Raw genomic sequence first — 20389 nt, 5'->3', positions numbered from 1 at the left:
ATGTGGTGACACACTGACACTCATGAGACTGAACTGACGCTTTTTAGTCGGAGCACCTGTACAGGCACAGCACCTACAAACACTGCTGCTGAGGGAGCATTAGCACATCCTGTGGCACAACACAACACGAGGCTAGATTTCACTCACAGAAAGTCCCCAGGTTGAAAATCTCTGTTGTGACTCACTGAGAAGTTTGTTGCTAAAAGGCAACATTTTTAGTGACACTACAAAAAATCCGTATGAAATGGCAGAATTAGCAAACCTCTCCTTCTATCAATCAAACTACCTTGCAAGCCTAAGAAAATTCAAAGTAGATTTGGTTTGAACTGCTCAGAAACATGATACCAACAGGTATCCAGTCCCCAGCCCCAAAACCCACTGTGGGTCTTGAACTTGTCATGCAAGTAGCTGTCAGAGTGACCAGGTCATTCTAGTGCTTCGTACAGCATTCTGGTTCCCTGTTAAATCCCAGATGCACGTCAAGGTCATGGTGTTCATCTCCAGAGTCCTCAGTGGGTCAGACCCTGGTCACCGGATACCTCCTCTCCCAGAATGCAGGGAAAGCACAATGACTATGGACGCATCCAGCGATGTCAACTTGGGCGCCACGAGCAGTACCGACACCACGGCAGGAGACTCTGAGCCCCAAAGCTTCAGGAGACATGACCACGCACACAGGAGCACCATTTCCACCCCGCCAAAGAGGAGGAACTCTCAGCCTCCTGCCTCAAACCCGAGCACCACGGAGTTATCCCAATGTAACGCGATAGAAGCGCTCCCTCCCCAGAGACCTCTATGGAGCGGGCTGGCTTTCCACATGCGGCTGGACAGGCAGCCGGTGGCCCCGGGCAGGATGCCGTGCCCAGCCCCGAGCGGCACCTGGCCCCACTGAGGTGGCCGACACCCTCCGTGGGTTTCCCTGGAGCCCGGCCCGGCACAAGGCCGCGGGAGCCTTCGCACCTCGGTCCCCGCCCGGCACCGGGACCAGCGGCGGCGGCCCCCGGTACTACCCGACGGGGCCAATCCCTCCGGCGGAGCCTCCCAGGGCTCAGGGCGCCCCCGCCCCTGCCGTGCAGAGCGCAGCGAGGCCACGGCCCGCCCATCCCGCGGCGGCACCCCCGGGCATCGCCGCGACCCCCGGCCCGGGCAGGAGCGGCGCTGAGGGGCGGCCGCCGCCCGGGCCCCCGCCCTGCCCTGCCCTCACCTCGGGCCGTCCCGCCTCCCCCCGCCGAGGAGGTGGCCGCGTCCGCCCCTGCACTGCAGCTGCCGGCACGCCGCCCCCCCACTCCCCACCGCCCCTCTCGGCAGTTGGTTCGCCCCACCCGGCCAACCTTCTCATTGGTGGCACCGGGCCGTCACTCCGCCGCTGGCCCGCCCACCCCCGCGGGCACGCTGGGAACCCGAGTCCCGCGCGCGGGACTCTCTCCCTTCGGCTGGAGACGCCGGGTGGGGCGGTAAACTACATCTCCCGCAGTGCCCCGCGCGCAGCCCCGGCACGGCACGGCCCGGTGCGGTCCCCGCTCCCGCATCTCGCAGGCCGCCGGCGGGACGGTCCCTCCCGTCCTCCCTTCCCCGCCCGTGCCCGCCGCGGCCCGTCCTGGCCCGGTCCGGCCCGGCTCACCTGGCCCCGCCGCCGCCGGCGCTTCCCGCTGCGGCCGGCGCAGGCAGCGCATGCCCCACGCCCTTCAGTGCGGCTCCTCGGGCGCGGTGCCGCCGGCCCGGCGCGCTGCGGCTGCGGCTGTGGGACGGGCCGGCACCGAGCGCATCCTCCCCCTCGGAGCCGCGGCGGGCGGCGGGATTCGCCCACAATGCACCGCGCGCCGCACCGACAGCATCAGCCTGACATCACCCGCGGGCCGTCCCCGCCCGGCCGGGCCCGCCCCGGGCCCGCCCCTCCTCCACCGGCACCGGGCACCGACTGGGCGGCACATGCGGCTGGGCACCGCAACGCGCCGCGACTCCGGGTGCTGGGACTCGGCGTGGGACGGGAAACAGGACCGGCACGGCACTGCCCCGCCCTGGGACCGGGAACGGGACCGGCATCGGCACTGCCAACGCGATCACGGGCCCTGCCAGGACGGGGATTGGTGCTCGTCTCTGCGCTGGTGGCATCAGCTCTGGCATCAGCAGCATGGCCCTGGGCACTGCACTGCCCTGGGACTGGGGCCAGCGCTGGCACAGTCTGCACAGGGCCGGGTGACTGCACTGTTGGGACCAAGGCCAGAGCCAGCACATCTGCCTGAGGCTGGGCATTGCATTGCACAGGGACTGGCAGCGTCACCACTATGGGCCTAGCACTGCCCTGAGCTGGCAGTGGAGTCAGCCCCAGCAGTGCTGGCCTGCAGCTTTTTACTCCAGTCCTCTGGGGCCAGGGCCAACAAGGGACTGGTGCACTCTGCTGCACTGCAAGTGGCAGCATCAGCAGAGTCTGGGCAGGACACTACACTGGGACCAGGACCAGCACCACCAGCACTGGCCTGGACACTGCACCATCAGGATCAGAATCATTCCCCATCCATACAGGGCCAGATCTTGCCCTGCCAGGGCTGGGAACAAGCCCAGCGGCTCATCAGCAGCACCCAGAAATGGCTCAGACAAGTGAGCCTGTCCCTGCATGCAGCTGAGCAGTGTGCCTGTCCCTGGGCAGTTTCCCTGTTCCCCTACCCTGAGGGGCACAGCTATGCCCCTGCTCCAGAGAGGTGCCATTCTTTCTCCCTGCTCCAGCTTGCTGCCAATCACATTGTACTTGAAGCACAGATAAACGTGGCTCCTACAGATGTGCTGTGCAATGCTCATGGCTGTGCCTTCTTGTCCCCTTTTCGCTGCAAATCACCCATATTCCAGCTGGTCCTCACACTTCTGTCCCAAACCCTGGATGGGCACTGTTCTGTGCCTTATACACCTTCACAAAACACACTGCAAGAGACACTGCTGCCAGACCCTCCCTGCAACACACTGGTGCCTTCTCCCTGTGCCCATCAGAGTGGCCCAACCTGGTGTTGATCTATAGATGGAGGTTGCCATATGTCTCATGAGTGGGATGTCACACCAGCTTCCACAGGGCTGCAGTGCTCCCCAATCCCTTGTGGGACATATCTCCTAGCCAAGACTTTTCCCCACCACCAAAGCAGCCCCTTGGGGCCAGAGTGGTAACACAGGAGATGTTATGAAGATTAACAAACCTGCAGACATGCTTGTGCCCACCACAACCATGGCCACCCCCAGCTACTCAGATCAGGGTGAACAGGCCCCCACAATGTTCCTCCACTGGCTGGAGCCCCCTGCATTGAGGACTTGCTCAGTGGAAGCTTTCCACAGAGACTCCAGGGAATCTCCAGCCCTGTAGCAGCTCATCCTGGAGGTCCTAGGCTGTAAGACACTGGTAGTTGCACCCCATGCTGAGGTTCCTGTCATTCCAGGTATGTGACAGAGAGATGATTGGCAGTTGCCATGTGGGCTCTGCGTGCTGCCAGTCAAGACCCCATCACTTGTATTCCCAAGCACTGGTTCATGGTGCTGAGTCTGAGAGGAAAAGGAAGCGGGCAAACCAAACTGAGGTGAGGGAACTGTTATTCCCCAAGAGGTCATCTTACTTCTCAGTATCCTTCAGATCTCTCTTTCACAGTGCTGGTGGAGCACCAAGCACAGACCCAACAGCAGAATTGGATTGAGCAACAGTACCAGTCTGGAAGGGATAAAGGGTTTAATGCTGCAGCCTTCAGTCCACCCTCAGGTTGGGCAGCCCCAAATGCTGCCCAAGAGGAAGTCAGTGTGATGTGGAGATTCATCAGCAAGGACTTTCTGGAACAAAGCACATAGCAGACCCAGTGTGGGCTGCTGATGCAGGAGAGCAGCCAAATGGGGAAGGAAGTTCTGTGTTGATCAGTATCAGCAGCAGCACTGAATCCCCTTGGTTTGAAATACAGCCTTGAGCAGAAAACTCCTCAGAATGGGACAGCTGATGGCCTGGCCTGTATAAAAGCAGTCTAGTTTTCTGGATATTTTTAAGTATCGCTTTTCTCCCTTGTCACTCACTGGGAATTTATTTTTTTATTATACATTCATAAGTGGAAGTGCAGCAAATCTATATTTTTCACACAGTTTTGACCTTTGTTTCAGGTGTGACCAGATGTGATCAGATCTGACAAAGATTCACGTCCCAGATTAGCTCAGGTACTCAGCTCCTTCAAACCTGCTGCAGTTCCCATTGCTTTGGACACAAGGTCCGTGCTGATCTGTCAAAGTGGCACCTGAAGAACTGCATTTTAGCTTTATTTCATCCTTGGTCTGAACTTCCCTCTAAGCCTGCTTTTCTGCTGATGGAGCTGAATGGGCTTAGAAACCTGCTGGAACAGTGTCTTGGTTTGAGACAAGTTTAGGAGGAAACGTCCTGTAATGAACATCTCCTTGTAAGAAGGCAGGTTTCAGCACTACCTCCCCCACCAATACTAAAGGAATTTCCTGGATGAAAGTGAAAAAACCTGTTTATTTAACAAGCAGAGTGCTGGCAGGGCAAAGACAAAAAATGAGTAATGTTAGATAATAAACCTCCTCGATGTGGAGAAAGCTGGTGGTTTTAGAGTTCTGTCTGTAGCTGGCTCGGCCCCTAAAGAGGTCTGAGGCTGGGATGCGACGTCCCCGCAGCCTCCCTGCTGATCCACGGGGTCCAATGATCTGGTTCTCTGATCGCAGATGGGGCGAACAGTTCCAGAAGAAGAAGTTCCAGAGGATTTCAGTATGCAGTCCTGGGAAAATTTCTTGCCTCAGCTAAGAGGCTGGCTAAAAGCAGGAAGGTGCTCCCTCGGCTCTGCAGCGGTGAGAATGCGGGGGAGTCTGTGTGAGTCCTTGAACACAAACCATGCTGAAGAATTCGCCTGGCTTCTCTCCCCCCTCTCCTGGACCCAGCTTAAAGCTATGGGACCCATTTCTGGGCATAAAGCAGATATAGGGAAATACAGAATTATCATAAAATCACCCCAAGACAAACAGCCACCTGGGAACATGTCCAATTTAATCTGCAGGCACAAATGTAGCTGAAAATGATCAAAAGATTTTATTAAAATCTGGGTTAATTGTGACTTGGGAGGATTTCTAACACAGACCAGCATGTACTTAGCTCTGTGGTGGTGTTTCTGCCTGGCCCTGGCTTTCTTTGTGGAGTCAGATATCAACTGTGTGCATACCATGTGAGAAGACCATTGGAAAGGACAGGAGCAGAACAGTGATAACCAAGAGACTGTCCTAGACTTCACAACCTTACTATTCTTCTTTTAGATCATTAAGGGACAAACAGGGGGATGAGCAATTGAGAAACATAACACCTTATTGGGTAAGTCTTTTCTATATTGATAGGAATCAAAGATGAGGCCAATAAGTAACTGCTGGTAGCAGTTAAGAATAAGAGTAGAAAGATGTGGAGTTGGTGGGGTTTGGTTCTGGTTTTGATTTTTTAATTTTTTTTTTTTTTTTTGCTATAGCTCTGTCAGCAGACATCTGCAGCCAAACTCAGCCCCTACTCAACCCACTACTGGCATTGCTCATCAGTGCCTGCCATGATACCAGCACAGAAGACCCTTAATTCAGGCCAAGATCTGCAGCTATTCAGCAGCTGTGCCTATTACCTACTAAAATCTCCTGCAGGGCAGTGAGATCGCCTGGCTGGTCTGGGAGATTGTGCCAGGGGACTTGGCTGCATCAGGGAATGACTTCTTCTGCCCTGGCAGCCACAAGCCTTTGGAAGCTGCCACACAGAGGTGGCATTTTCAGATCACAGTCACCAGATTTCTCCAGAGCTGGGACTCCATAATGCCAGAGAGCCCTAAGAATGGAGAGAGATGCAGTGAATGCAGGAAGCAATTCTGTGACCTGTCTTCTATCCAGCACCAGCCTTTCCTGGCACACTCAAAATACTTAAGAACGAGAATTGCTGTAACAGCCCTTGGTTCTCAAAAAGTCAACAGCCTGATGCCAGCCTTCACTCACTTGTTCAGAAAGTCAGAGCTAGAACAAGTAGGCATTGCAAAATCTCAGGGACTCTTTCCCCCTCTCCTCAGCTCTTCTGGAGGCAAGAAAAGATATTTGGGATTGTGCTTGTTCTGCCCAGCAACCCATCTGAATGGGGTGATCAGGTGGCCTCCACACTGGATTTGGGTTGTGTTGCTGCTGACCATGGTTATCTCTGAGGAAAAAGGCAGCCAAAACTTGAGAGCGGGGGATGTTTTGGTGAGTCATGAGCAAAACAGAACTTGCTGGTAGAAAAGGAAAATGAGTCTTGGTGGAAGAAAACCAGAGAAGGGCATCATTCCCAGATCTCAAGATCCACAAATGAAGCAGGTAAGCTTTAAGGCCAAATAATTTAAATTCTTGTTTTATTTTTTTGAGAACTCATTTGTTTGTTTTGTGAAAAGCATCCCTCAGAAATCCTGAAAGGGGTGGGATTTGCATATAATTCATCTTTGATAAAAAACTTTTGAGCAATCCTTGGACAAACCAAGTGAAAGCTGAAGTGCTCTCCGTGCCCCTGTCTGGCACCAGGTGGCACACCTGCTGCTGCTTGGAATTTAGGGCTTGGGCAAAGCAAAAAGCAACAGTCAAAACACAAGGAAGCAATATCGAACTACAGCAGCCATGTGCTAATGCCAGCTTTACAAGGAAATTAAAAGTGTATTTATTCTTGTTTGTTACCTATAAAACACAGTAGAAAAGTTCAGCCGTGTCAGAAAATCACACAAAAATCACACACAAAAAAGTGCCTGGTGATATTTTTAGAACAGAAAAACACTCTTTGTCTCTACCACAGCCAGAAGAAGTTTCATAGCATATAGAGTTATTGCAAGTTTTTAATTCTGAACATGAAATGTGCTTTGCCTACCCAAATCCTGGGAGTGAGCAGATTTGGTGCTCAGGTAGTTTGGCGCTTCTTAAGGATGCCCAGACCATGCCCCTCTGAGCTTTCAAACTCTGTGCTGGGAGGCTGGACCAAGCTGTCTAACAGAATTAGTTTATTCATGCCAGGAAAGAGCATGTCCCTGCTATGCACAATGAATAAGCTCTGCTACCTGCTGTAAAACCTCGCTACTCACTGTTGAGGGTTGCACCATGAAGCTGGGGTGAAATCTGGTCCCTAGATTAATATGGAGGAAGAAGTGTTGTGATACTAAAGCCAGGACTTCCATGCTGGGGTAATGATGGTGCTCGCAGGGCTGCCAAGCAACACGTGGATGTGTAGCCCACTTAGAGACACCCCATTTTGAGCAGAGGGGACAGGGTTATGACATCCGTGTTTATGGTGGTGTACGAAGGCAAAATGTGTTTGCCACCTGCCCACAAGCACAAGGACTGTCTGTGCATGAGGACCGTGCCACTGGCCATGTTCATTTTGCGCTCAGTGTCCGGGTGAGTGGTGATGGACACCGGCTGGAGGTAGGACAGGGTGCGTGTGTGTCGAGAGTTGCTTTTTATGTTTAAACGCCTGGCTGTACCTGGGCACCCGTGCTGTGGTGGCGAGGGTGTGAACAGGGGTGCACCCTTGCCTGAACGTCCGTGCAGGTGATATCCCCACAGAGGGAAGTGCTGGGTCTATCTCTCCAGGTGCAGGCGTATCTCTCGCGGTTTCTCCCGGGAGGGGCAGGATGTCCCTGGGTGCGGGGTGCCTGAGGGTGCGGGGTGCTCCCATATGCGGGGAGTCCCTGGGCGCGGGATGCTCCCGGGGTGCGGGGCGTGCGGGGTCCGGGGTGTGCGGGGTGCGGCGCTCCCGGAGCCGCCCCGCCGGGGCAGCCCCTCCCCGCAGGCGGTCTCTCTCTCTCTCGCTCGCTCGCTCGGTCTCTCTCGCTCGCTCGCTCGGTCCCTCTCGCTCTCCCCGGTCCGGGCGGGCGCGGCGGGGACAGGGGCGCAGCGCTGTGTCCCCATGGCGCTGGCGGCCGCCCGAGCGCGGGCTCTGCGCGCCCTCAGCCGCCCGCGCCCCCCGGGCCGGCTGCCGGTGGCGGCCCGGTGCTGCTGCAGCCAGGCGGGGGCTCCCGGGGCGCTGCCGCCCGGCGGGTACCGGGCCTGGTGGGAGCGGGCGGCCCGCGACCCCGCCGGGTTCTGGGCGGACGTGGCGCGGGGGTGGCTGCTCTGGGACAGTCCCTTCCACACGGCCTGCCAGCCCGGCGACCCCGCTGGTTCCGCCCGCTGGTTCCTCGGCGGCCGCCTCAACGTCTCGGGTAAGGCGCCCCGGCGGGACCGCCCGCTGCTGCCTCCGGGATGCGCGGGAGGCGTCCCGCGGGCAGAGTTTTCGCCAGCGCCCGACTTTGGGGGAGAAAGCGAGGATTTCGGTTGGGTGGCGCTGGGAGGAAACAAGCCAGGAATTGCGAAATGCTGGAAACGGGGAGAAAATGCGAAGCCGGGATAACCCTGGCTAAGCCTCTTGCCCGGGCGCTGCCTCGCGGGCGGCAGCCTTTCGACCTGCGGAGGTCGGCTGGGATGGCCAAGCTTGGGCTCTGCCGGCGGCGGGCGCGGGTGCTGCCCGGTCCCGGGGTGGCTCAGGATGCTCCACAGGTGGGGAACGGTCCCAGGCTTTCACGGCAGAAGGGAGTTTTTTTTTTTAAACGAAGATCTTGTTCTTTTCCTCCAACTTCACCACTCAACATGAAGCAAGAGTAAAATTTGCCGTGGCTGCCCTGACTGCTTTTGAGTTTTGTCCGGCCATATCTGCCTTAAAGGCTCTTGAGTGCTGCAGTTGTGCTTCATCCAGTGGGAGCAAGCTCCAGCCCCATCCACGGTGCCACTCAGTGGTGATGTCTTTTAACAGGGATGAATATTTCTGTCCTTCATTTCCCATTCCTGGAGAAGGCACCAGTTCAGAAGTGCAGTAACTGTAATATCTCTGGCCACTTTTTTTTTGACAGCAAAAGTGGAAACCCTCCCCAGGTCTTCCAGAGAACATAAGGAGTGTCTCCTCCCAAGGAATGATGCCCAGCAGTGGATCCCAAGCTTATGGACATGTATATACAGCCCTGCGTCCAGCACCCAGCAATCAGAGGATTTTGGCCAGGGTTTTGTTTTCATTATTTCCTGTTGAAAGGAAGATCTTGTCTGAGCACAAACTTTAGGGATCTATTTCCTCTGTAGAGTGGGTCAACACCTTCTTCTGGATCCCATGTCAGGTCTTTGACATCCAGATCTTGCTCAGCCTTGGGTCTGGTTCTTCAGCAGACACTAAATGCCACTTAGTTTTCTTTGCATACGTAAAAGGAAGTCATAGGCCTTTGAAATGGACAGAATTAAACGGGTTTGCTGTTGCTGGTTTTCTTTTCAAGCATGGTGAAGGCAGTGCTTGGCCACAGCCAAGTGGCTGTTTTTCTGTTATGAGGCTCTGGTTTTCTCCTTTCACCTCTTGATTCGACACTGGCTGCAGAAACATGGCAACAGTTCAGGTCCCTGATCCAGAACATCCTGTGTGCACGTCTCCCAGCACAGCTAAACCATGAGCAACTGAGTCATCTGATGCTTTTTGCTTGAGGCCCCTTGCAGTAGGATTTTGGGGACCTGTGAGCTTCAATGCTTTTGGATTTATTGCACTGTAACACTTGCTCAGGAGAATAACCTGGCAAACTACTGCATTTCCCACCAGGACACGTTCTCAGGAGCATGTCATACTGAGATGAATTGTTTCTGAGCATTGTCAAGGAAGAAAGAAAATGTATGGAGAAACCATTAGGGTGTAGTAGTAAAGGGAAGGTCACTAAATTCTATTTTGTAAAATGAGCAAAAGGCTCTTGTAAGCCTAAGATCAGGAAGGAAATAATAGCATTTGGCTCTAGTTCACCTGCCGGTTTGTACTGAGCTAAAGCTCCCCCTTGGCTCAGCCGGGGCTTTCTGCAGCAAAAATTCCCTCTGAAGGCCAGTGTGGCTGCTCACGAGTAAGAAAAGTTGCTTGAGCAACTTCATGTGATTCGATGTAGCATGGCACATTATGTGAGGGTGTAGCTGCCAGGAGCTTGGAGGTGGGAGTTGCTACTTGTTGTGGACCGAGCCACAGCAATGGACACAGGTAGAGGAAAGCAGTGCGTAACTGCTTAAAGCCTTCCCCATTAGAGCTTTTGTCCTCTTGTATCACATTAGGATGGCTTAAGAAATGGCTTTGTTTCCTTTATTTTTTATAGTACTGCTGCAGGGTTTTACATTAAAAGTAAAAGACTTTAAACAGCTGAAGAGCGCTTTTTCAAATTTTCGAGACTAACACTTGGTCTTGTAATGAGGTGTGTTAAATTGTGAGGGATTTCTTTCTCTGTGCACCTTTAGGGGCTCATTCCCACACTGTGTGGTGGTGAGATGGTGTAATCACAGAACAGCCAAAACTACTACAGCACACAGCTTTTGTTGCACTTAATTTATCTGGAAAAATGAAATCCTTTCCCATCAGTATTAATATTTCCAGGAAATATGGTCTGAAATCCAGCAATTTTAAAAAAGGTTTTCTCTTGAGTTATACAGCAGTGTCCCTGACTAGTTGCCTATTGAAATAAAGTAATTGAAAGATTACAATGCAATAAGTAAGTGTCATATAAGCTTGGAATTAATACTTTACAAGGATGCTCTCTAACTATCAGGCAGGTTGCTATGGGACATGCAGGCAGGTTTCTTTTGTGGATTCTATAAATTTCTTCAGGTTGGTTGCTCTCCCTAAGTCCTCTACTTTAAGTTGTTGAGGGGGAGATGTGCACCTTTAAAAGGTAATTTTATACCTTTAAATTTTAGGAGGTGGAGTACACAGCCTGAGACATGTTAGTCTTTCCCAGGAGTCTGGTAATTTGTAGATGTCTGAACTTTGGGTTTGCTGTAGATCCTACAGTTTTAGATATTTTCAGTTAGCTGAGATTCAGTTCTTTGTTATACCCTGGAATAAAAATGTTTCACATGAGCTTTAATTAGAAAATCCAAATGGTGCAGTGCTAAATATGCCAGCTGGGGAGAACTGTCCGAGTTCTGTAGTGAAATGCTGCTCTGGGGAGCAAAAACATCAAAAGGGTGTCTTGTCTTTGTGCTGCTGGGAGCAGGGGAAAGATTTGGGCTGGCTTAAGCTCAGCCAGTGGAGCTAAGCTGAGCTGAATTGGCCATGGCTTCTCATGAGTATCCATCTCTAAGGCAGCTGTGCCAGTTAAGTGCAGAATTTGTTGTATAGCTTTACTAGAGCTGCAGATGCTCTCAGTTCCTCTGTTATACATGTGCCTAGCAAACTAAAACCTGATGTTTCATCTTCCACTTGCTTGCTGTTGCTCTCAGCCAAGCTAAGTTTACAAAGCACCTTTCATATGATCAGGCTTTGTTTAAACCTGTGGGGTTTTTTTTACAGTAAACTGCTTGGATCAGCACGTTGAAAAGTCTCCGAACAGAGTGGCTTTGATCTGGGAGAGAGATGAACCTGGGACTGCGGTGCATGTCACATACAGGTATGGCACCTTTTCACAATGCCTGGCAGTGTGGGGGAACAGGAAATGGGATTTTTTCACCTGACAGTTTCCTTTTTGCTTGTGGAAGATATGCATGGGAGAATTTCTGCAAGCAGCTTCTGGTTTCAGCAGAGCAGCAAATGTCTTGGTGCAAACATCTCGTGTCAACAGTTTGATACTGAGCCCTGGCTGAAGGAGATTTTAAGCTCCCCATGTTCCTCTTCCCCATCCTCAGCAGTTTAGAACAACCTTGAGGTTGCTCTGAGTGACACTGACTTGTAATTGATGCTACAGATTGTAGGGTTTGTTAGAATATGGCAGGTTTAAGCATGTTTCTCTTCTCCTTGCTATATGCCCTCATTTAGGAGACAGTCCTGCCTTTTACATCACCTCTGTCTCTAGTGAGAGTTAAATGTTTCCCAGACTTGTATGTTCCTCAGTGCATGTTTTAGGGAGCCAAATGTTTGAGCTGCTGAATCTCTGGGAGCCAGATGTTTGATCTGCTGGATCAGAAAGCAGAGGAGATGTAGGAAGTCCTAGTATCAGACCTTTATAGAATGTTTTCTGGAACTTGTTGGGATTCCTAGAGCTCCTTGGGTCTGAATAGGTTCTGGTGGTCTGATTTCATCTCCAGAATCTGTTAAAGCTCCTGGAAACATTATTCATTGGAGTGAGGAAAGTGGTCAGCAGGGAGGAGTGGGTGTAAAAATAACTTTGAAAGGTTAGTGCTCCATGCAACAGAAATAAACACTATCTGATATAAATCTGTGAAAGGAGTGTGCTTTTTGCCATTCTGGTGGCAAACATGGAGATGGAACCAAAGGTTTCTACCAGAGTTTATGTATGGTGTGTTTTCCTCCCAGGTTTGTGCACTTTTACCTCTCTCTTTATGCCTCAGGCATGAAAACTAGGGGTAGGAGAGAGGTGACAATTGTGCTCAGATTATCCTGATAAGGGGAGCAGCCAAACAGATAGCACAGCCTCATTCAAGGCAACTCCAGCCTCCCCCTTAGGCTGCTATTTGAAATGTACTGAGCTGCTCCAGACACTCAAACATCTTATCTGCGATCTCTGGAGATAAGGGATGGCCCTTTTGAACAGCAACAGAACTGGTTTTTTTTCCTGGCCATGCCAAAATGCATTTGAAAGGTAGTGTATTTTCAGCCTGTGGAATTGTGATTGCTGTGACACAAAGACATGTAAACCACGTCTGAAAACTGAACCCTTCTTTGTGCAGCCTTACAGAGATACAGTACTTGGTACCAGAAGGGAGAACATCCAAGCGAAGGACGAGTTGGCAGCCTCTATTTTCAAACTTCTGCCTATCTTTGAGAGCCGTGTTTCTGTTTCTGCCTGATACTCTGGGTGAGATGTGACTGCATTTGAGTTGAGACTTTGGTCCTACCACGTGGTAAAACAGGTCACTTGGTTTTCTGCTTATCTCATTAAGCCAGGAATAGCTTTGTTGAAAACAGAAATACTGTATGAGTATTTTGCCTTTTCTGTGGTCTTTGGGCTGCATTTTTACAGGTTTTAAATGGGACAGGAAGCTTTCTCCACAGTGTGTTGGCAGTGACTTCTCTTTGAGACAGAGCTTAGTTGAAAACCTTTTGCAGTAGTCCTTATCTGAGCTAGAAATTTTGTGAGGGAAAGCATATCAGAGAAGGAAGTGGCCCAGGAGCTGGGATGCTGGTTGAGTAGTCCTTGGTGAGCCTTCTGTAGCACATCAGCCTCAGCATAAAGAAGGAATGAGAAGGATGCTGGACATAGCTGTGGCAGAAGAGAGATGCTCCTTTCCTTAGGATCTGGATGCGCTGTTAATGGATAGAAGCCTTAGAGTAAGGACTTGGCACTCTAGGAAGCCAAAGACTTTTTTTTGGGCACTGCTTTGGACCAGCTTTGAGTAAGGTTGTGGATTCTCAGCTGGGAGAGGGCTCTGCGGGACTTATGTGCAATGTACTGCAAGGCACCAGTTTTTTGCATTATCTACTTTGCAAAGCTTGCTGCTGTGAGCTGCTTCTCCTCAGAGATAAGTGACACAAGGAAAGATGCAGCTGCTGGCCTGGGTCCTCTGCCTTCTCCTCTGGGGAGTTGTCAGGGACAAGAAAACAGCTGAGTGCTGGCCTTGTTCCCATCACATCCTGCCAAGGAAGAAGATGGCTGTGCAGGAAAAGGGCTGGATCAGGCTTTCTCCTCCCTGAGGAAGGGAAAAGCCTTCATCAGTGGACATCCTCCATGCATTGGCAAGAAGCACAGCTGCATTGCAAAGTGCTGTCCCAGCTAGCTCATCCTTGGCAGAAATTAAAGCCTCAATTTGCCTCTGCTGTGGGCAAAGAGCTGGTGGGCTGTGCCACCGTGTGCCTACATCCCTGTGCACGTGTGTCAGCAAGGTGGGTTCTGTCTGTGCAGCAGAGTTCAAGTGCTCTGTGCTGAGGGAAGAATCCAAACATCTGCTGATTGGCAAAGATACACAAAGCCATAGGTGAAACATTTCATTTTTGCACCAAGAGATGATGGCTGCTCTTAAAGCTCAGTTGTGATGATCTTTTTCACTGCTGAGTTTTGTCCTGTCTCTCTAGCAACTCAGCCTTTCAAGAAAAAAATTCCCTGGCCATTCTTGCTTTTTCCTCCGTCTGGATTTCATTTCTATCAAGTAGAAATTTAGCTAAATTTAAAATTATCTCTGTTTTTGAATGGGAAGCCAAGAGACTTGTTTTTTTACTGCTTTATGACAACAGGGAATACAACCCTCCTGGGCTTTGGTGGCTGCAGTCAGCAAAGTGGGGACAGATCATGCAAATCCATTATCAAGAGGCTCTCTGGCTCTGCAGAGGCTAAACCACCAAACACTCCTTGATAGGGCCGTGGCTTAGGAGCAGGACTGTGCTGCTGTGAGCTGACAGCTGAATTTATTGTCAGAAGGGTCCAACCTGACTGGGAGTGTTTTGTCCTGCTCTGTGGATATCGTCAGGGCCCAGAGCCTTTGAAACTTTGCAGAGGAATTCCCCAGTGCACTGCTGAGCCTGGGTTTTTAAAGGCACTGTGTCTTATAAAAGCAGGTGGAGTTGGTGGCTGGAGCTGTTGGGTTGCAGCCTCTGTAAGTTCAACCACAGTAAGTGTTGAAGACAGCAGCTAAAGTTATGCCAGCCCTCCCCTTCTCTGACATGGAGTTATTCTCTCTGATGTTCCTTGGTTTTCCATGGTCTCTACAAGTCACCCACCTGTGATCCAGTGGATCTGCAAAATCTCATGGCTGTTGTCAATGGCAGCTATGGGAAGTGGGCAGCAGAATGCATTAGCTAACCTGTTTTTCAAAAGGGCTGCAGGTCTCAAAAGAAGGGTGATCACTTTGGTGCAGAAAACGTTGCTGTCAGAGGGAAAGTTCAAAATGCAAAATAGAAAGTAGGGAGAGAGGAAAGCTAAAGGACCAGAAATTAGGGTCCTAGGTAGGTGGGAGAGAAGTGGTTGGACATCTTCATGAGCAGCATGAGCAGCCATGCCTTTAAAAAACCAACGGATTCCTCAGGCTGAGCTAAAATAGTTCAAATTATATCAGAGATCACAGTGAAGACTGTAGCTGGAAGCCATGATGGTACTTACCATTGGCAGCAAAACTCTTTTCCATCTTTCCAGAGTTGCCTTTTTAAGTTGAAGTTGCAAGTAAATCTTGCCCAGGCTTTCAGCTTTCCTCATCCAAGACAGCTCATGGATTTTTCACTTTCTCACCTGAAAAAGGTTGCAAGGGGTGTCCCTTGCCTTTAGTTCAGGATGTCTGCAGGAAGGCTGGGCAGTTGTGCTCTAATGCCCAGTTTGGACACTTGACCTGAATTTTCAAACACTTTCAGCCTAATCCAAACTATAGTTCCAGGAAATAAACTGATTGCTGCAAGAAATACTCAACCCAGCATTTGTGCCATGACAGCAGAAGAACATGGCTTGGGCTAAGTCTCTAAAACAGGTAGCTAAGTACCTAAAACAGGTACTGTCAAAGCCTGTATATGGCATTGAATGTAGTAAGAAAAACTTTAGAATAACTTTGCAAAATCCTGCTCCCCAAAGAAGGTCTTGATGCAATTTTTTTTTAATGTAAAAGGAACTGTCTTCCTTTGTTTAGAAAGCTATAGGCTGTCTTGCTGTGGCAAAAGGTAACATCAGACTTACTGGAAAGCTGTTTCTGCAAAGCATCCCTGAAATGCGTCAGAGAAGTGCCACGTGGTGCTGATGGGTTTTACAGAAGTCGTTCCAGACACTGCACTGAGTGATGGGCTCTGGAAACACAGGCACAGCTTTATCTGGGGAGGGCTCTGGGAGAAATACGGTCTGTCAGTTCCTGAACAGAGATGTAAGGACAGGGAGAGGAGTGCTGTGTCTGTTAGATTAAACAGAAGGACTGGCCTGAACAATGATCTGCTGGCTCTGTTGGAGGGCCGGCCTTGTAGGTCTTGTGCTTAGAAGTGATGCTGTGGTAGCTGAGGAGATGCCTGCATAGAGAGTGATGAGTCTGGAAGACAACAGGCCCCAAGCCTTATTCATGGGCAGAATGAAAACACACCTTATATAGAGAGACACAAGAGTTAATTATTAGTTTTACCCTTAACACTCTAATCTTCTTACTCAAGTTCTCAATAATACAGAAAAAGAAAGAAATAGGTCCTGTTGGTTACCACTGATACCACATTTGTCCAGCAGCAGGACATTTTTCTGTGTTCATTAATGCACCTGCCATCTTCCTGGCTTGCTTTGTTTTAAATGCACAGACTGGATGTATTGCTCTTTCTCCTTTGCAAATGGTCTCCCCTCTTGGGTCCAGCTGGTTGCTGCTTCCCTGTTTCTCAGCTCTTGTCTGACACTTTACCCACTGGAGCAGTGTTCTGCTGTCCAGTTTGTTCGCTGACTTGCTCTCAGCTCTTACAGTTTGCTTTTGCAGAGGATCCTCAGACTGTTGTGCCATGAACTGACTCTGCGGTTTCTCATCTGTCTCTGTCAAGAGGGCTTGGGCACTTCCTTCTGCTTGCAGCACATTTCCTTCTCCTGCAGTGGCTCTGCTGAGATCCTCCTGCTGTCTGCCCTGCTTGCACAGAGGCAGCTGGGTGCCCTGGGACCCTCTGTGTGCCCCGTGGCTTTGTTCCTCTCCAGTGGCTATTCCTGCCCGCCTCTGCTGGGTGCAGTGCCCTGCTCTGAGGGGCTGCACTGAAATCCTTGGGAGTGCAGGCAGCTGGTGGATGTGCCTTGCTACCAACACACCTCACAGCCAACATTCCATGGCATTGCCCCTGTGTCAGGGGTGGGGCACTGCTGGGTTTGAGGGTTTCAGTTACTCTTGTGTGATGGAGGAACTACAATGCCAAGCTTGGCAGCAGTAGCACATGGGGAGGGCGATGATGGTTGTGGTTACCTCCTGCTCAGTTTGTTTAGGTGCAGTGACTCTGCAGGGTGCTTGTTCCTCCCCAGGATGTGTTTGGGTTAAGAACTGGCAATGTGTGACCTGCTGGCATGTACCAACTGCTCTGCCACTCTGGGGTCAGAACAAACTAAGATCTCCCTTTCTTTCCTCGCTGAAATCTCTGGTTTACATGTTTTCCTGGATTTTCCTGTGTCTTGCTTCCAGGCCAGGGGGGGAGGTGCGAAGGGAAGCATTATTCTGGAAGGCTTCTGCTTGGTGAGGTGCTGGGTGTGAATGTGGAGAAGGTGCTGCCTGGGGGCTCACTGTGCTCCTGGGCTGGGAGCTGCGAAAGCCATGGGAAGGAGAGGAGAGGAGAGGAGAGGAGTTAGATAACAAAATGTGTTTGAAGGAGTGAGGGAGTCAAGGGAAGGCTTCCTGATGCAGCATTTCTGCTAACTCCCTTTCTTGAACTGGAGGGGAAGCCTGACTTGCTGCCACAGGAGCCAAAAGACATACCTGATGCTCAGGCATTCGTGGATTTCTTTGTTGGAATTCTTGGCTTCACCTTCTCCTTGCCTTTGTGTCCATTCCCTCATATGCTGCACCTCCAAGGCCTTTCTATCCCAGCATTTCAGCATACAAAGAAGAGGCAAATAGATCTGTGGGTAAAGACTGATCCATGCTGTCTGTCACCTTACTTATGCACTCTCATTGAGCAAATGTTAAATTGGGGTTAATCATAAAAAACCAATGAGAGCTTCTGCCACTGTGGTCACTGAGTCCTGAATAAGCAAGAGGAACAAGAAGAATCATGGAGTTGCTCAGAAAACACACTGGCATTTCTGTATAGGAGAAAGAGGCTGCAGCTCTGAAAGTACTTGAGTATTTCCCATTGCAGATAAGTAGTTTTCATTTTACTTTATCACAGCTGTCTCTCTGGGGCTTGTTTCCCTTTATGTGCTCTGCAGTTGAGCAGCTTAGTTTTGTTTTGCCTCTTTGTTATTTATCCACATTGAGATTTTTATTTAATGCAGCATCAGATGAATTCCAGGCCAGAAAATGTGGCCTGTTAGGACACGGCACCAAACCAATGGTTGGGTGGGAATTTGTTATTGCACAGAGTTGCTCAGTTCATGAACTCAGTAAAAGCAAAATAATAAATCTGACTGACTGTGCACTTCCATGGTCATGAGGGGCTTGGGAAGAGGTGTTCAGTGCTGTGCTTTAGAGTTTAGGCTGATCTCTAACTATAAGGCATTAGGGGGAGTTCAGTCTGGGATGCAGCTGCTCCATCCCTGCTTTCTGCAGGCCTGTGGTCACTCTGCAGGGGCAGCTGTTACCAGCTACTGCCAGAGAGCAGGCACTGAACATATCTGGCCACCTCTCCGAGTTCAGAAATAGACTGTTTACTTGATACTACAGGAAAAGTCTTAGAATAAATAATATTAAGTGCTGTGCCTTGGATTTGAGGCTCCTTTTCCTTGTCTTCTCTCTTGGTTTAAGACAAGTTAAGGGGTGGACACTCCAAAAATTAGTTATTCTCAGCCCATAGTTTTGGTAAGACATTTCCAAAGCAGAGCACTTCAGCTTTGCCTATTTCCAGCTTGCAAGGGTTTAAAAAAAGGAACAAAATAATTTTTGATGAACCAGAAATAACTTTTCATTTTATTTGCAGCTCAGCCACCAGTTGAAAATTGGGGTTGTTTTGTAGCTATGGGCAGTTCTGGGAGAAAAGGACACATAAGATAAGGATTCATTCTTTACAGCTTATTAGGGAATACAGCCCACCAAAATTAATTTCTTTGTTAACAGTTATGGTGGTATAGTTTTCAACCCCTAAGGGTTTGCAGGTTGCAGGTTGATGATGAACATGCTGGAGAGCAGAAGATGTCTCTCTTCTCTGGGCCTTGGTACTCAGAGAGTTGGTGAACACAGAGGACAATTGTAATTTCTGGCAGACTCTGCCAGTCTGCTCCTCGGAGCTGATGATTGGCACCAGAAGGAGTGCTCTGCTGCCCCTTGTGAGCACCTTGTGCTGCACCTCCTCCTTTGGCATGAGACCACTCCCTCACCTGACACAGTACCCCTTGTTCCCAAAGCCCTTCTACTGCAGGAATACAGAGCTGTTCATGGCAGCATCTTGGTGCCAGGTGTACCTGCAATTGTGTTATCCCCTGTGCAGGCATCAGAATAAGGATATATGCAAGCACTTGCCCACAAAGTGCTTTTTCATTCCTTAGAGAAACGTTTTTGCTATTGTCACCATGTCACAGCAGTGAGTCCCGTGAAAAGAGCCTTTGTTCCTGTTCTCAGTGTTCCTTTCTCTGTGCAAGAGTGGCAGCAAGGCTGTTGGGCTGCAGGTGATCCAGCTTTGATGAGAATCTTGTAAAATCTGCCCCTTACACAAGTGTCTCCAGACTTCTCCTTTTCTTTCTTGTGCATGCAAATGCGTTGCTTACCCTTGCAATTTAAAGAGAAGCTCCTGGTTGCAGAGCACTTCCAGCTCTTGCCCGATGTAAACAGTGCTGGGAGTCCTTGGACAACACTTCCATTTCATCTTGTGTTTATCCCACTTGTGTTCCCAGTAGCTTCTGACTGAGCCTTGTGGGTAAAAAAGGCATCAGGTGTGGCTGAAATGAACCCTGATTCCTGGAGGCAGCACAACAGCCCCTGTCTTGCTGGCTGCTGTGGCCACATCACAGGCTGGCAGCTCTGGGCAGTGCCTGCAGCACTCTCACCTGTCCTTCTGCAGCAATCACCACTCCACCCTTTTCTCTCCTCTCCACAATAGCAGGAGCAGCCTGGCTACCACCATGCCCCAGGCCACCCTTCTTTAAGATGCCCTGTACTGCTGAGATGAGGTCCGGAGGTGATCATGATGCCTCACTCTGTCCAAGTTCCTCTTTTCTTTGCTCACCCCATGTAAAGCAGGTTGTGGAGTCACATGACAGCATTCCTTCTGTGCCACAGGGAACTTCTGGATCTGACTTGCCGCCTTGCCAACACCCTGAAGAAATATGGGATCCAGAAAGGGGACAGGGTGGCCATCTATATGTCTGTGTCCCCTTTGTCGGTGGCAGCCATGCTGGCTTGTGCCAGGATCGGTGCTGTTCACACCGTGGTCTTCGCTGGATTCAGCGCTGAGTCCTTGGCTGGGAGAATCCTGGACTGTGAGTAGATGCAGACTGGGGAACAAACGCCTCTGTGACAGTGCTCCAAGGCATATCCCAACCCTTGATTTCTTGGTTCCTTCTCACCTAGCAGGACAGTTGACTCTCCCCTGCAGAGTGCAGTGAGGAGCCTTTTCCTGAGTGACATATGCAGTGTCCTCTGGCCTTAGAATACTTAATAAATTGCTTAACATTCAGTGTGCACCAGGTTATTGCTTGAGAGCGGTGAAGCTGGAAAGAAAACCAGAGCTTAGGGATAGGGCCTGATTTGTTCTTTTGCAGTATAATTGCAGTGTTTCTTTGATACTCTTGCACAGTACTAATTCTGCATTCTCAATTGTGATGCTGTGATTTATGTGTAGTACTGGAAGTGCTGGCAGCCTGCCCCGCTCTCTGAGCTCTTGTAC

General features: G+C 50.5%; 2 protein-coding genes across 3 annotated transcripts in view; one reads left to right on the top strand and one right to left on the bottom strand.

Annotated features, from left to right (window-relative positions):
- The window catches only part of TTBK1 (tau tubulin kinase 1), a 108932-nt gene extending 107173 nt beyond the window's left edge, over positions 1–1759 (bottom strand). Inside the window, exon 1 of one of the 2 annotated variants that reach the window (XM_039568149.1) lies at positions 1622–1759. The gene's annotated coding sequence lies outside the window, so the exon portion shown is untranslated. Of the gene's footprint in view, positions 1–1204; positions 1275–1621 lie in introns of those variants that run through there. The other variant, XM_039568150.1, reaches the window with a different exon arrangement.
- A 6132-nt stretch (positions 1760–7891) lies between these two features.
- The window catches only part of ACSS1 (acyl-CoA synthetase short chain family member 1), a 29920-nt gene continuing 17422 nt past the window's right edge, over positions 7892–20389 (top strand). Inside the window, exons 1-3 of the mRNA XM_039569675.1 lie at positions 7892–8201; positions 11333–11429; positions 19783–19982. Of these exons, the coding sequence (XP_039425609.1) occupies positions 7907–8201; positions 11333–11429; positions 19783–19982 (592 nt within the window). The 5' untranslated portion in view covers positions 7892–7906. The remainder of the gene's footprint in view (positions 8202–11332; positions 11430–19782; positions 19983–20389) is intronic.

Source organism: Corvus cornix, chromosome 3 (assembly GCF_000738735.6).
Source record: "Corvus cornix cornix isolate S_Up_H32 chromosome 3, ASM73873v5, whole genome shotgun sequence".
NCBI lineage: Eukaryota > Metazoa > Chordata > Aves > Passeriformes > Corvidae > Corvus > Corvus cornix.
This window is presented reverse-complemented; position numbering and strand designations above follow the sequence as displayed.